The 15137-nt window shown below is 41.2% G+C and overlaps 2 protein-coding genes across 10 annotated transcripts; both read right to left on the bottom strand.

Moving 5' to 3' along the window:
• Nucleotides 1–661: 661 nt before the first annotated feature.
• Nucleotides 662–4103, bottom strand: LOC103979233 (uncharacterized). 2 transcript variants are annotated; one of them, XM_065100300.1, is made up of 7 exons: nucleotides 3659–4103; nucleotides 2864–3579; nucleotides 2465–2799; nucleotides 2062–2379; nucleotides 1595–1963; nucleotides 1312–1508; nucleotides 662–1246 (listed from the first exon to the last, which is right to left on the bottom strand). In XM_065100300.1, exons 2-7 carry the CDS (start codon nucleotides 3169–3171, stop codon nucleotides 1001–1003), a joined length of 1773 nt encoding a protein of 590 aa, XP_064956372.1. In that variant the 5' UTR covers nucleotides 3172–3579; nucleotides 3659–4103; the 3' UTR covers nucleotides 662–1000. The 2 variants fall into 2 exon arrangements, with proteins under 2 accessions (XP_064956372.1, XP_064956373.1); XM_065100301.1 differs by having other exon boundaries at nucleotides 1312–1505.
• Nucleotides 4104–4242: 139 nt separating this feature from the next.
• LOC103979234 (KH domain-containing protein HEN4) lies at nucleotides 4243–12799 on the bottom strand. Of its 8 annotated transcripts, none has more exons than XM_018823778.2 (8): nucleotides 12660–12799; nucleotides 7871–8516; nucleotides 7029–7502; nucleotides 6656–6901; nucleotides 6181–6480; nucleotides 5243–5313; nucleotides 5051–5168; nucleotides 4243–4660 (listed from the first exon to the last, which is right to left on the bottom strand). In XM_018823778.2, exons 2-8 carry the CDS (start codon nucleotides 8510–8512, stop codon nucleotides 4496–4498), a joined length of 2016 nt encoding a protein of 671 aa, XP_018679323.2. In that variant the 5' UTR covers nucleotides 8513–8516; nucleotides 12660–12799; the 3' UTR covers nucleotides 4243–4495. The 8 variants fall into 8 exon arrangements, with proteins under 8 accessions (XP_018679323.2, XP_009393574.2, XP_009393575.2 ...); XM_009395299.3 differs by having other exon boundaries at nucleotides 7871–8547; nucleotides 12660–12798; XM_009395300.3 differs by having other exon boundaries at nucleotides 7871–8513; nucleotides 12660–12792.
• Between the last annotated feature and the right edge of the window lie 2338 nt (nucleotides 12800–15137).

Genomic DNA, 15137 nt, shown 5'->3' with positions numbered 1-15137 from the left:
ATACTCCTATAATATATTATGATAATGTTGGAGCTACCTACTTATGTGTCAACCCAGTGTTTCACTCATGCATGAAACACATTGCCGGCTGATCAACTAGTAGACTCACTCACGAAGCCCTCGATCTTGCGAGGGCATGATAACAGAGAGATTTTCTCAACTGCATAGCGGATGAGATTTCCTCAACTGTGAAATCTTATCTTTTTCAACGTAGACATCCTAAGCGATGGCGACGATGATGATGATAACTTGTGCAATCAATAATTTATCAATAATTTATGGGATGATGGTTTAGCATCGCCCCTTACGTGAGAGCATCGAGTGTTGCAAACTCTGTATGATTAGGGAGTAAGAAGAGCTTCAACTTTACACTTATTTTCGAGTAGACCCCAAGCAGTGGAGCAAACAAGATGAGCTGCATCGTGATAGATCGACGGGGATGAGTTGAACTCCCAAACTATAGCCTCCACCATAGGTGGCTATAGTTGGGCCGGTCCATCAGGCATTGTCATAATGGACCGGCCCAATAGGTGGCATCTACATTCACATTCTTTTCCGAGAATTCTCCTTTGCGTTCAATGTATTAAATGAAGGCTTCGATTTCTTAAGGGTTAGCTGAGGGTAGTCGGTACGATCAGTGCCACAATTCACATCATTCATGAGAGCCAAAAGCATCAGCACACTACTATGATATATAGTAATCAAGTAATATGTACTCCAAATACCAACACTAGACTTTAACCACGTAAAGCAAAAGAAAGCTGAAGTTGTGGTTGTTTCTATCCCTACTCTTTATCTTTCCACCCTCACTTTCACTTTTATTCACTAGACTTTGGTGTTCATGAAGAGATGCTAAACTTATCGCCTTATTCTACGCATGTCTGATGCAGAACTGTCATCTCTCTCGATCTATCTTTACAGTGACAGAGGTCAGGTGGAATGTTCTGATGGGCGTCGTCTAGCCTAAAGCACAGTAGACTATACAACACTAACGTCCAAGTCAGTGAACAGGGAAAGGCAACGGGGAGGAATCTCTCAGGACCTTTCCATCCCATATTCTTACTCTGGTCATCTTCTTCTCGCACCACCGTAACTGCTCTTGGCTGATCTCAGGCATCCTCAGAATCCTGGACACGATCTTCATGTCTATTAAGCCCATCAGTACATCGGTCTCTTCGTCTCCATTCGACCTCTGCCTTTCCAGGCACCTCCTTCGCTTCATTATATCCTTGAGCCTCATCTTCTTCTGAAAATAATGTCATCCCTCATAAGAAAGAAAGCAGACATTAGAGTGACTGACGGAGTGCTCACTTTCTTATTAGCCCTTCTGAGCACATGAAGAAGAGTAGAATTCGCGGAGCTTGATTTCCTCTTGATGAATGCTTTAAGCATTTGGCAAGGATTCTCCTTGTCTGCCTGAAGGAAGTTCAGGAAGGTTCGAATCACATCCACCAGAATCGCCAAAAACTCGGTGGACGAAATCACGTCTTCTTTACCTTCATCAGCTTCTGATGCAGAGAAATCAATCAGCACAAGTGAGGTAGGCTGTAAGACGAGCAAACAGACAAACGACAAGGCCGTACTGCGTTCCTACCACGGAACTCAGGAACTTGGAGCAATTTGGGAGAGGAAATCCTCGTTCGAGCAAACACTTCGGGCCTCCGACCACGCTCGCAGGGCTCATTTTCTATGAACCGCTGCAAGAGGACCTGAAACTGTTGGAATTGCTGAGCTACGCATACAGTGCAAGAGGCGCGCTCACCGTCTCCGGTGGCACTCCTTTGCCGGATGTTGTTGTAATTCCAGTTTAGAGCTTCCCATGCCAAGCAAATCTGAGCTACATAAGCTGCCTCCAATTCTTGATATGGGTCTCTGCCTCCCTCCTCCTTCTTCGGTGTGGTAAGCCTGTGAACTAACCTTTCCGACATCGATCGTGGTTGGAACTTTATGGACCTAAATGATTCTGGAAATGGACACGTAGACTCAGCCGATCCATGAAATGAGAGGGTAAGACACGTAGGGAGTACGTAAATAAATATACAGATACAAGAGGAAATGGACCTGTTTCCGTGAGTTTTTGTGCACTGAATCTGTCGAACAACAGTCTCTCCTCATCGTACCTTCGGAACGACGTATAGGTTTCCCAATGGGAAGAGCTTCTCTGTGAGGAAGAGGAGAAGAGACACTCCGTCTCCGAATCCCTGAAGAGCGCAACGTTTCTCCACCCCGTAGAGCTCTTGGATGAAAAGTCAGTACCTGTGAGAGAACCACCCGACGATTCCTTGTCTTCTTCCAGCCGTAACTCTTTGCTCGAGAACTCCTCCTCCTCCTCCTCCTCGTTCTTATTATTTTGGTATGCGTCTCCGTGAACATCTTCATCTGTTCACAGCGTAAGCGTACCAAGTCATGAGGCAGGATTGAAGGATGATATACGACGACAAGGAGGCGTTGCATCTAAACGTACCTCTGTCAGTCCCATCATATGTGATTGGATGTGCAACATCCGATGGTTCTGTGACATCGTCCGCCGGTACATCAACTCCGAGCTCCTCAGGATGATCGAGAGGGGAACCGTACCAAGATTCCGCGACAAAGCTTTCATCAACTTCCAAGAGGTTCTGTTGCTGATTGGAACCCTTTTCTTGTCCGACAAGTAGGGTATCGTTGACCACCCTTTGGTTGTAGAAAAAGAGGAGACTGTCTTCTCTGCTGAAGATGCCGGCAGCGAAGTCTCCGATGCCGGAGTAGCTGTCATCGTCTACGGGCTGGATCTCATCTCGATAGATGAGATGTGAATCCCTGCAATGGAAGGTTACTCGAGAGACAGTAAGAGCGAAAGTGAGCGAGATGGCGAGGTACCTACCTGATCTGTTCCTCGGTCGCGGCTGCTCTTTCAAGGAGAAACGTGAACAGCTTGGTGAGGAGGAAGGAAACGAGATGGAGGACAGTGAGGAGGAAGCTGAGAAAGGTGAAGACATGGAGGAGAAACATCACAGCCTCGCCGTTGGTGGAGTGGCCTCCATGGCAAGCGAGATAGGGCGGTGCACTGGGAGCTGCCGGTCCAAGCACTTGGAGGAAGGGAGGAGGGCAGCTGCCGTTGTGCATTTGCCGTGAACGCTGGCTAAAGAGCACGACGACCAACTGCTTTATCTGAGGAAAGCGGGATGACATCGACGCTCAAGGTAGGGTTGGCATCTCCTACAAAAGGAGATCGGGGCGATGCTTGTGCATGGCGATGGGGGTGGGGGGCCCAATTTGATATGGGACTTGAGAAGAGCGACGACCTGACTCCACCAGGGATCCGAAGCTAAAAACTGGTGCAAGGATCGAATGACTTGACCCAAAAGCAAGACAATATGCCCGAGCTTGCTGCGGCAGTTTCGATTTGTGTATAAAGCAGCCAGGATCATCAGATCTTTGTCCGGTAGAAAGCTCCTGGGAAAGCTTACTAAGGTCCCCAAAATAGAGCACCCTGTTTGATCGGGGAATTGCTTTCGATTAAATCTACTCCCTCGATGAAAAAGCTTCTCTCTCCCCCTCTCTCTCCGGTGTGGGTCCCGGCCGTTCATGTGGATCTCACTGCGTCAAGCACGTAAGCGACCTATCACCCTGAAAATTTCCAACGGCGACTCGGTACGCCATATATAATAACCCTTACCCGAGATCGCAGCGGACCTTTCTCTGTACGGTCGAGTGACGGCATGGGAATACAGAACTAATTGGACAATGACGACGAACCGGAAGCCGTGCTTTGTGTATGCCTGATGCCTGAATACATTATCCAAACCAGAGACATTAGATCCGACAGTTTTATTTTTTTCTTTTGTTGAAATACTAACTAAAGAAAAAATAATGCAAACTCTTTTGATCCAACCAATTAAATATTTACCTCGACTGATGATTTCATCTCAGTGTGACCGAGTGGAAGATGCTTTAGAATAGATAAAAATCAATGAGGAACAGGAATATCAAATAGCATGCCAATTTTTAGGACAGTGATATGACAACTTATATCACAACCACAATCAACTGATTGTTCAAATGCCAGTCAAAAGATGATCGCTGATATACAGATTCAGGCGTGCTTTAAAAATTAGTCAAAACTCATAAGGCTTGAAAGGAAAAAGGAAAATATTGGGAAGATTCAGTGTACAAATCTTAAAGACTGAAAAGAACCAAGCAAAATATGTAATCTGGTAATGTCTGTGGCAAGAATTCCAAGTACTGAAACACACGGCTACAAAGCTTAAAAGCCCCATATATTGTTCCGTCAATATGCAACTGGAAATGGCATCATCAAATCATTCAACAATTCATAACAAAACTATTATCATCTTTTAGTCTGTAAACATAGCATTGTCTACGGTAACAGGTACAAGTTAGCAGCTCACCTACCCACACATTGAAGGCATAGTTGTGCCACTTCAGCCATTAAAGAACAGCAGAATAGCATTTAACTGACAAGGAACAAAAGAATCACGGGTTCCCAGTCAGACTAATATGGACGAAGTACCTGAGATGGTGGAAAACTTTGTCCCCCAGATGTCATGTAGGATGGAAGAGGGCCGTGTCCTACCTTCAACTGATCAGATGAACCATGCATATCAACACGCTCCGGAGCACCAAAAGGTGGATCATGTAATTTTAACCGTCCACCAACCTAGATGGGCAGAATAGTAAAAATCACAAGAACTTGAGCCAGATTTAGTGTCATTTGTATGTAATAGCAAAAAATTTATCATCCTGGACTTGACCATCTCGTAGCAACTTAAAAGTCCACTATAATGGAAAATCCTGCAACATTTGTATATGTATGGTGTATCTATACATACATACATAAATACATACATACATATATGGCAATGAAATATATATATGTATATATATTTCATTGCCATTAAAAGACCAGATTGTAGTGAAAAATTATTGTATACAATCATCAAATAGGTAAGAGGGGAATTTGACTACCATTAAGTAACTTCACTATCTTATATTGTTTCTTCTCTTTTTATCATAAACCATTTATAGAAACATAATGTATTCACTATACCTGATGTATATCAGAAATATTGCTACCATCAGCTCCAATAACGGGTGCCACTGCACTATTAGGAATCTTGACGTCCATAGAACTGTTAAAATTAGAGTACCTGGACAAATGAGAGAAACTGTGCAACATGTATGAGACCAAGAAAGATGTCAATGGGACTACCACAAACAACAGAGTAGGTCATTATGATACCCAGGAGCAGCTGATGGTGTAGAATAGTATTGAGCTTCGTGTGCCTGTCCATAACCCTGCAGATCATAACCCTCAGATCAAGTACACGGATTATACACAGAGGGAGACCATCTGTCTCCATAACAGATGAACATACAGAATTAACATGAATCAGCAAACAAACAAACTTAACAACGTTGAGCAAAGAAACTATCAACCAACCACTTTAATCGCTAAAATTTCAGGTCAGCATGGATAGAAACAGGATAGTAAGGACATCCATGGCTCACCAAACCATGCCACCAACAAACCTAAACTGGCTACCAACAAAAACAAAATGTGCATGCCGATGCCAATGAGTGAAGGTGAGCAACCATTCAGAAAATCTAATGTATGGCAACCAACAAAAATTTGAATAGAAGACACTGGTGGTACAGTGAACACTAGCAACACAACTCTCGTAAGGCTCATTTAAAGGGCTATCACCACCGTAAACTATGCTTTAGATCTATAATTTGCAACATCTTTTCCATCATTACCATGTTACAGTGATTAGGGCCTAATAAGTTTCTCTCTAAAAACTAAAAAGTGCCAAACAGTAGGCTAAAAGGTGAGAAAGGGTTAATTCATCAAAGGGAAACCTCCTTCTGGAGTAGGAACATCTGAATATTTGGTTTTATTTAAATTTTGGAAAATCATATTCTTGGCCACCGAGAAACATGTTGGATTAGAAGACATCATACTGTGGCAGTACATGCAAGTGCACCCTTCATACTGTGTTCGCAAATCTAATGCATCAGAAGATTCATAAAAGGAAACTTCAAATTTGCTAGCAGACACAAAATCCTGGAATTCACAGTAAGTGCCAGCCTCTACGAGTCAAATGGTGATAGAATATAAAACACATATATGAACATTCAGAAATAGAACAATAATGTAAAAAAGGACATAAATGATACCTTTGGGTAACTGTAACCGACAGATTTCCCAGGTCCAACCATGCTAGATGTTGGTATTTCTCGAGCAGAAAAGCTTTCAGGAGTGTAACCACGAAAATGGCTCGGTGGTGCATAATCTAACGCAGCATTTCCATATGATGGTACACCTCGGTCAGACCTGCTTTCTAAAGGAGGAATTCCATGAAAAGGTGCACTAGGTGCAGGATTAACAGCAGCATTCCCGCCTCGGAAAGTCCTTGCTCTGAGCCTAGAAGCAATCTCTGCAAGTGCGTCCCGTGCAACATCTCGAGTTCCAGAAATCTACATGAAAGCGAAACAATTATTACGCTGAGCAGGAAACCAAAAGATGGACATTCTGACAAGCAAGTCGGATCAAAACACAAGCACGCCAAGATAAACAAATATACAAAAACATGTTTGGAAAAGATAACTTTGTAAAGGAAGCTAAGAATAAGAAGTGGCATTGCCACATCACCTGCACTAGTTCTTCATTCGCAGATGTATATTTTGGCTTGTCATCCTTGGAGTAAACACGAATATCTGCTTTAGTTCGCCTTCTCATTTCTGTTATTATGTTGCCACCTTGTCCAAGAATGCAACCAACTTTACTAGATGGAACAAGCAATCGTGTTGTGATAACACCATTTTCAGAGCTTGCACTTGTTCTGCTTTGAAGTTGAAGAACAGCTTCAATTGTTGGAGAAATTGTATCCCAAGGAACCTAAAGTTTATCAATTAAAGGCAGTTTTATTATGTATTCAACATCAAAGGCTTAAGAGGCACAAATCTATATCATCTAAATTGGCATGCATCCCAAGATCCAATGTTATTGGCTACATGCAGCTTACCTCCTTACATGAAATACTAATCACACGTTCCTCAGCCTCAGGAGCAGTGTCCTCAACTTGAATGTGAGCACCTGTCTGTTGCTCTAATTGTCTGACATTGACCCCACCCTTGCCAATCACCCCACCGATCTTCACTGTAGCACATAAAATTCTAATGGAAAATTCTTCTACAGTTTCACCATCATTTCCAAAATTGCTTCTGCCATAATTACTAGGAGGATACCCAGATGGCTCATCTAGGTACCTACTGAACCGTGGTATTGTTGGTGGAACATGGGCATCAGAGTGATATTGGGACCACACTCGATTTCCCTGAGGCAATGGGGGAGGTACGGAAGGTTCAGAGTGATATGAACCTTGGGTACTGGCATATATAAGATCTTCTAGAGGAGGATTTTCCTTGTGGGGATGCTGATGCAGCAAGGTTGAAATTCTGTATAAAGCCTTCTTCACAATAGATGGCACTCCTGATACCTGGGGAAGCGTATCCAGAAATTAGTACTGTATTGATGAGAACCAGAATATTCTTGCATAAACTCATTATGCCCAGACAAAAGGATCTAGAAACATATGAAATGCAAGATCAAAAACATCAGATGAAACCAAAGAGAAAATAACAACTCCTCCAAAATCTCAATGAACAATTGGTAGAACAATTATGAATACAAACACTACTGCCGTGTGGAGCAGTTGGAAATTGGAAAACCTGACGGTGTGACAAAAGAAACATGAAGTAAAAGGTATAACCAACTAGAAGTTTCATTTGGGTGTTTTCCAATACTGGACACTTGGAAAGTACACAAGAATAAATTATACGTGAATACGAAACAGTACTATATTACCTGTACTAGTTCATCACTGTCCATAGCACAAGGTGGAAGGTGATCTGAAGGCAATACACGTATATTTGCACCGGTCTCACTTCGCAGTTGCTGAATAATTGTTCCACCCTTGCCAAGGAGACATCCAACTTGATTTTTTGGGACCAAAATTCGAGCAGTAACAACATCATCGGGTTCAGTCTTTGATTGTACCACACCACCACGTAGAATCTCATCTGCAGCAATCCTATCATGGATCTTAAGTAAAGCATCCTGGGCAGGACAATGGGGCTGCATATCCTCTAGCTCATTTCCATCACTATCGTCCAAATCCTGATCGGAATCATTTTTTTCAGATTGTGACAGGTAACTAAATATGATAATTACCCTTTCCTCTGCCCCAGGAATAGCATCTGCAACCCTTATCTTTGCATGGGTTTCATCTCTCAGGGTATTAACTATGTCACCTCCTTTCCCAAGAACGCTACCAATCTTCTTTACAGGACAAAGGATGCGATAAATAGTATCAATAGGTTTAGTGGTAGTAGAACCATGATCACGACCAGAATTATGCTTCTTCCTTTTCCCATTATCAAATTGGTCATAAGTTCGTTTTCTAAAACTTCCGGATTTGTTCTTCCCATATGTCCTTCTTTCATCCATACTGCTGCAAAGAAACTTTCAAAATTCAAGATGGCCTAGTAAAATCAAATTTAAGCAAATTAGAGAGACATAATTAGTAAAGAAAAACCACTCTATATGTGCATGACATGGATTATAAGAACCTGCAGTTGGATAATGACATTTCCACCAAAAAAAAGAATTTCAGTTGGGAATAGTACATGGAATTAATGAAAAAATATAAAAAATACTCTTTAATGGTATTTTGTAAATGAATCTTACAATTTATAATCAATAGTGACTTATTCTCCAACAACTTCAGCAAAAACACTCAACATAATTTATGGATATAAATGTATATGTTGATGGTGGATAATTGCCACATAAATGTTCCTCGGTTCCAAAGGAGATTAGTTTCAAACAGATAGCCAACGTTTATAATATCAATTGCAATATAATGTCTCCAGTAAGTTAAAGAAACATACTGCACAAGAAAGACTAATATGGTTAAGAAATATACAATAAATGAGTGGATACATCTTTAGCAAACATAGGTGGTCATATTTGTTCCGCCAAGGCAATCTGCAACTTGGTAACAACCCATGAGATCGTCAATGTACCCATCAATTGGTTTGCACTTAGGTGCTTAATATAGACGCACTCTGACAACTGAAAAACAATGCTATGACCAGTGTGTTGAACAAAATTCATCACAACGTATTATATGCATGAGCACATGCCATGCGTGTAAATAGAAATGTTCATCAAACCAAATCAAGCAAAACATTAACACCTACAAAATCGTCTGATACCACCATGAATCGCCTTGCAATATGAACTAGCGCAAAGTTTAGTACTTCATGCATGATTAGTTTGTCGATCAAAAAGGAAGCATAGCCAAACACTTAAGAAAGAATGAAACTACTAGAAAAAAAAAACAGTTCAAACAAAATAATGAAGAAACTAAAAAATCAAGAAAAACTAGACACCTGATCACTATGAATCAGTTATCAATCACTAGCAAAAAGAAAAATTAGGCCAAAGAAGTGGTTCACATTACTGAAACAAGATTCACAATTGAAAAATTATAACTATTTTGCAGTTTATGATCATTCATAAATAATTCTCAAAAGCTCAAACTTGAAAAAACTGAATAAACAAACAACACTAACAAAATTTTCAAGCATAACCTGCATATCAATATATTTCAAGGACATAGAGGTGATTGTTTGCAAGAATGGCAAGCAAAAAAAAAAATTAAGTATCCTAATACATAGTTAAACAGTGCTCATATAATAAAGATGAATTACAGAAATAGTATTGACTTGAAAGCAGATTTCAGTCCTCAATAATATTATTAAAAGGGTGTACTCAGTGCATGAGGCTCCCGCCAATGCAGCGTCGGGCGAGTGTAAATGTATGCAGTCTTACCTTTAAATATTTAAAGAGACTGTTTCTGTGACTTAAACCCTGGTCTTCCATGTCACAAAGAAACAACCTTACCATTGTACCAAAGCCCGTCCTCTCCGCAATAATATTATTGCATCTTGGAATTAACATTGATTCTGTGAAATAAAAAGTTCTAAGGGCGCAAATCCGCCCAATCAAAGTAACACAAACCTATTCAGCTTCAAGGGTACAAAAGCAAGATAGCTACACGTTTCCCCAACAAAAGGCACATGCCACGAAGGACTTCTAGGTCATTATAAAAACTTTTAAACCTCATGTCTAGGTGATCAAAAAATAAAACACAGAATTAAGCAACAAACACACAGTAAGGTCTAAAAACAAGGTAGAAAGATAATAGAAAAACCTTAACTATGATGTTCAACCATAATCTGGTCAAAACAAACCTTTTCTCACTTCTATCCATATAAAGCAGTGAAGATGAAAATCATTTTTTCTTCTTTAACTAAGTGATTACTTTGATGCTGACAACTAGCATTTCCTATAAAGGGCAACCTCAGTAATATAAACCAAACCTTTATCACTTCTATCCTTATAAAGCAGTGAAGATGAAAATCATTTTTTCTTCTTTTACTAAGTGATTAATAAGATGCTGACAACTAGCATTTCCTATAAAGGGAAACCTCAGTCATATAAACCAAACCTTATATCACTTCTATCCATATAAAGCAGTGAAGATGAAAATCATTTTTTCTTCTTTAACTAAGTGATTACTTTGATGCTGACAACTAGCATTTCCTATAAAGGGCAACCTCAGTAATATAAACCAAACCTTTATCACTTCTATCCTTATAAAGCAGTGAAGATGAAAATCATTTTTTCTTCTTTTACTAAGTGATTAATAAGATGCTGACAACTAGCATTTCCTATAAAGGGAAACCTCAGTCATATAAACCAAACCTCATATCACTTCTATCCATATAAAGCAGTGAAGATGAAAATCATTTTTTCTTCCTTTACTAAGTGATAAATAAGACAACTACCATTCCCCATAAGGGGCAACCTCAATCATATTGCATGCCTAAGTTCAATCCATGACTACCTTGCTTACCAACAAACCAAATTACAGAGAGAGATGTGTCAAGGTAGATCATAGACATACACATACAGACATAAAAGATCGGCAAGTACTGTAAAAGGAAAATCATCATCACCCAATAGCAAAAAACAATTTCGTCCAGGGTATGGACACCCGACTGCTAAAAAATCTCACATTTTCATTTTGTCCTCTCTTCTTGTGCTTTTGAATCTACAAGTACCAGCAAAGGCCCAAGAAACCACCCGAGCTCATATATCTGCAGTGAGTTTTCTTTTTTGTCTGACTTTTTTTTTACCAAGCTTAGAATTCAAAAGCATAAAACAATGTGGTATCTTTAATGCAAATATCACATATAAGCAATGAAATGATTATTAACAAATACAAGTTCTAACTGCCATTCTTTCTCCTCATATTCAGTCACCCTTTACTAAGAGAGAGTGATCATATGGCAGCTAATTATCAGCTAAGGTGTTGTATAAACAGAATGCCAAATTTCAAGACTTCGGGCATGCTTTGGCTGGTTTACATTTAAAATCCTAGTCGAAATAAAGATTACAACATTTTTTTTCCGATTTTAGATAGTTTGTTTGGCTCAATTTTACATTCCACAACCTAATTTCCAAATTTGGGTTAGTACCATAATAGTGGGAATCATTCTATTACTGGAAATTTATAGAACTAGAGAGCAGTATACTTGAAATTCTGGAAAATCTTGCAAATACTTCCTAAATCAATAAACAGATACAGGCATAGAAAAAATTACAAATAAAATTTTTTTTTAACAGTGGAAAAAACACAACATGTTTATGCCAAACATGACCTTTTATTTTGAAAAATCATCAAGGAAAAGGAGAACAAGAAGCCATAATTTTTTCATTTTTCAGCAAGGAAACAAAAATATACAGTAATGTACTCCGCCGCTAGCACATAAACCTCCCACCACCCAACAATTGACAGTGCAGGATTAGTTAGGACAAAAGATCCTTGGTTACAAGAAGACACCATAACCACAATTAAATACCATTAAAGATATTCTAGTCAGAGAAGTTGAATTGTAAGTTGCATTACCAGCTGCAGATGATATGCCAACGTCTACTATGCATACAACAAAGCAATCCAATCTTTTGGGGAAGCTCAGCATTCCTACTTCCAATTATTATGGTATGACGAAAAAGAAGGTAACGTAGAATAAATTTTAACTGCGTCACTAAAACTTGTTTAAGTAAACACGACTTGGCCCCATTATCACATTTGACTGAAGGGCCAAACTTCTTTGCATGTACTGCACAAAGAACCGATCGTCCAAACAATCCGAAACGTGAACCCTACCCTATAAACCTCGAATGCTTCAGCGCGAGCTGAGCTACTAAACATTATTAGCTTCTTTTTCCACAGCGATAATCTATCAAGGAAATAAAAGGTCGGGTCCAAATTCTCTCAGAGAACAGCATCTTCTAGTTAGCATCAATCTCCAGGAACGGGACACACCAGGAAATGCAGCGAAATCACTCGTCATGCGACTGCTACTACAGATTTTCAGAAAGCCCTAGGTTTTCTTAGAAGGAAACAAGTGGCGTCGATGAACCCTAAAAAGGGATCTTGAGGATGAAACAAGGAGGAGCGAAGGGGAGGCAACGCGAAAGCAGAGGAGATCAATAAGAGAGAGATAGAGAGAGAGCTTACCGTTTGCGGCTTTATCTCCTGCGTCTTCGTCTTCTATTCTTGTTCTACCTCTTCGAACCGATAGGAGTCGTCAGATAGAGCGAGACCGGGTGGGGGGGCATATGATGATTAGGTTTTCTATTGGCAGGGGGGCGACGCCGTCTTGGCGAAGGCAGGGGAACGGGCGGGCCGAGAACCGATAGAAATTGTGGTTCGGCTCGACCAAGATCCAAACTCGGTGCGGTTTGGATTAATGGGTTCAGAGAAGTGGACCGAGAAACGAGCCCATTAGGCCTATTCATGGCCCATAAGTCCACCCATGCTTGATCCAGTTGCCCGTTTCGGCCACATCAATGAACTCATAATAAAAGGCCGCGTTCCCTTCTCCAATTATGACCCGGTCCATGACATTGAGAGACCCAATTTGGGACCTCAGGGAACATTGTGAGCTATATCGGATCAAGACACGCATCACAATACAAGGGACAGTTTCATGGCATAGAGACAAGTTTGTGAGACTATAGTTTATGCAAGGAATATTAATAGCCGCAGCTGATGGAATCGATGAGGCACCCTTTTACATTGTGTATATATATATATATATATATATATATATATATATATATATATATCCTCTATTCTCCTCTTCCCGTGATTTCTCTGCTCTTCTTCTCCACTTGTTTTCTGGGATCGTCTTTATCACAAGATAGGAAAAGGTATGAACGATAAAATCTTTTTTTTCTTAGAAATGACGTGTAATAAAATGATTGGTTTGTGAACAGCTCCACTTCTTTTGAGGCCGTCGTCCTCTGCAACAGATTCAAAACTCCGACGCCATGTGACTTCAGACGTACCGCACGCAGGGCGCGCTTTCATCAGCTCCAGGATCTCCCCGTATCCAACACAAATTTAGGTTTTGTCCTCTTCTTCGGCGGTACGATCCCATCCGACACGACCCGACTGTGGACATGCCCTCCTCCCTCGAAGTATATGACACCTACGAGACGCTTGAGTCGCCCAGAATTCCACCGAAGCAAGAAGGACATTTCCGACCGTCTCCCATGAGAAGTACAGGCCACATGAGGACAACCAAGACGAGGTTGCGGCAGTGTTTTCCTCGCACGACGGGTGTAGTTATCATGCACCACCAAGCCGTTGAGTTCTTATGGTCTTGGGAGTTCGATCCGGAGGGCTGGAAAGAAGGCACAGTTCAGCTTAACCTCACAGTCTCGCGGTGGATGATCACAAGGCCAAGGAAAGCAACGCAGAGGAGTCACGCGAAGAGTCGAGTGCGCTCCTTAGTATTTGCTTTTACCCTGAACTCCACTGTGGGGCAGAGCCACAGTCTTGTTCTTTTGCTACGAGATCAGAGAGAGAGAGAGAGACAGAGAGGGTGAGGGATATATGAGAGGGGGGGGGGAGGGGAGGATAGGGAGGGAGGGTCCATCAGATGAGAACATTTGGTTGTTTCTGCTCCTTTTCTGGTGTTACAGTGGGGTAGAAGAGCTCCATTCAGTCCAATAAAGAGGGTTGAGGAGTGGTTTAGAGCTGCCATCCCATGGATTAGGCCAAGCCTTATGCTTGTTTCACAGTGGTGAAGTCACGCATGGTGATGGAGGATGCCTCTTGAAGATGATAATGTGGGGGATAAGCCTTGGCCAATGCATGGTGTGGGAGCAACTCCGGCCACTGGCTTAGCCCGCTAATTGGACTGAAGGGAGCTCCCAATCATTCCACGCAGCACACCGTACTCCCTTTTTGCTTGTTCTCGTCTTCCTGGTTTCTCCGCATGCATGCCGGTGGCTCCTTGGCTAAGTCAATCCGACATATATCCTTTTGTTTCTTGCAGGAACAAATTATTACCCTCGTTTAATTACTTCTCGTGTTTCTTTTAGACAACAGATGGACTGTTCGCAGGACCCCACAAGCTTGGCGTTGGTTTTCAGCTTCCACTGGCATTCAGAGAAAGATGTCATGGTTTTATGCTTATTGCGTTCTCCGTCTTTCCTCAGTAACTTGTTCGGTGTTTCCGTCACAAACGCAGGACTCTTTTTATACGAAATGAATGAATGATCCATGGCCATGGAGCTTCGAGATACACAGATGGAGGATGTTAACTTGGGTTCCATTTACTTACTCTGTGACTCTTCATTTGTTTTTCGTGAAGGAACATATCCTGTTCTGTTCTCTAAATATTTCATATTAGAGAGATGTATTGTCCGGCTCCCCAAGACTGACAGAATAATCTGTAGCGACTATGTTACTCTGTTTTCTTTTTGGAAATGAAAGCTGTATTAAACGTTAATCAGGAAGGTACAAATTTAGCTTCATAAAAAAGAAATGCACAATCGCTCGAAATGCTTCTCAGGTGCCATGGCCAAGGATCGAAGCTGTTGAGGGCCTCTTGATAACCTGGAGACTGTTAGAACGAATACATATGTTCTTGAAGCACTGATGAGAAACAGAGAGTAGGGCTTCCAAGGTAGCTGCACCTTTTGA

The sequence above is a fragment of the Musa acuminata genome, chromosome BXJ2-3, assembly GCF_036884655.1.
Source record: "Musa acuminata AAA Group cultivar baxijiao chromosome BXJ2-3, Cavendish_Baxijiao_AAA, whole genome shotgun sequence".
NCBI classification, from domain to species: Eukaryota; Viridiplantae; Streptophyta; class Magnoliopsida; order Zingiberales; family Musaceae; genus Musa; species Musa acuminata.
Note: the sequence above shows the minus strand (reverse complement) of the source record. Positions and strands in the feature narration are given on the sequence as shown.

Excerpts from the sequence above, each read along its gene's own strand:
- LOC103979234 (XM_018823776.2), bottom strand. Across the intron at positions 5,169-5,242 it reads ACACCATCAGCTGCTCCTGG|TTTCTCTCATTTGTCCAGGT; the intron begins GTATCATAATGA and ends CATGTTGCACAG. Across the intron at positions 4,661-5,050 it reads ATATTTCTGATATACATCAG|GTTGGTGGACGGTTAAAATT; the intron begins GTATAGTGAATA and ends CTGCCCATCTAG.
- LOC103979233 (XM_065100300.1), bottom strand. The coding sequence starts at position 3,171 with ATGTCATCCCGCTTTCCTCAGATAAAGCAGTTGGTCGTCGTGCTCTTT. Across the intron at positions 1,509-1,594 it reads CCAAGTTCCTGAGTTCCGTG|AAGCTGATGAAGGTAAAGAA; the intron begins GTAGGAACGCAG and ends TCTCTGCATCAG. Across the intron at positions 1,247-1,311 it reads TCAGAAGGGCTAATAAGAAA|AAGAAGATGAGGCTCAAGGA; the intron begins GTGAGCACTCCG and ends CATTATTTTCAG.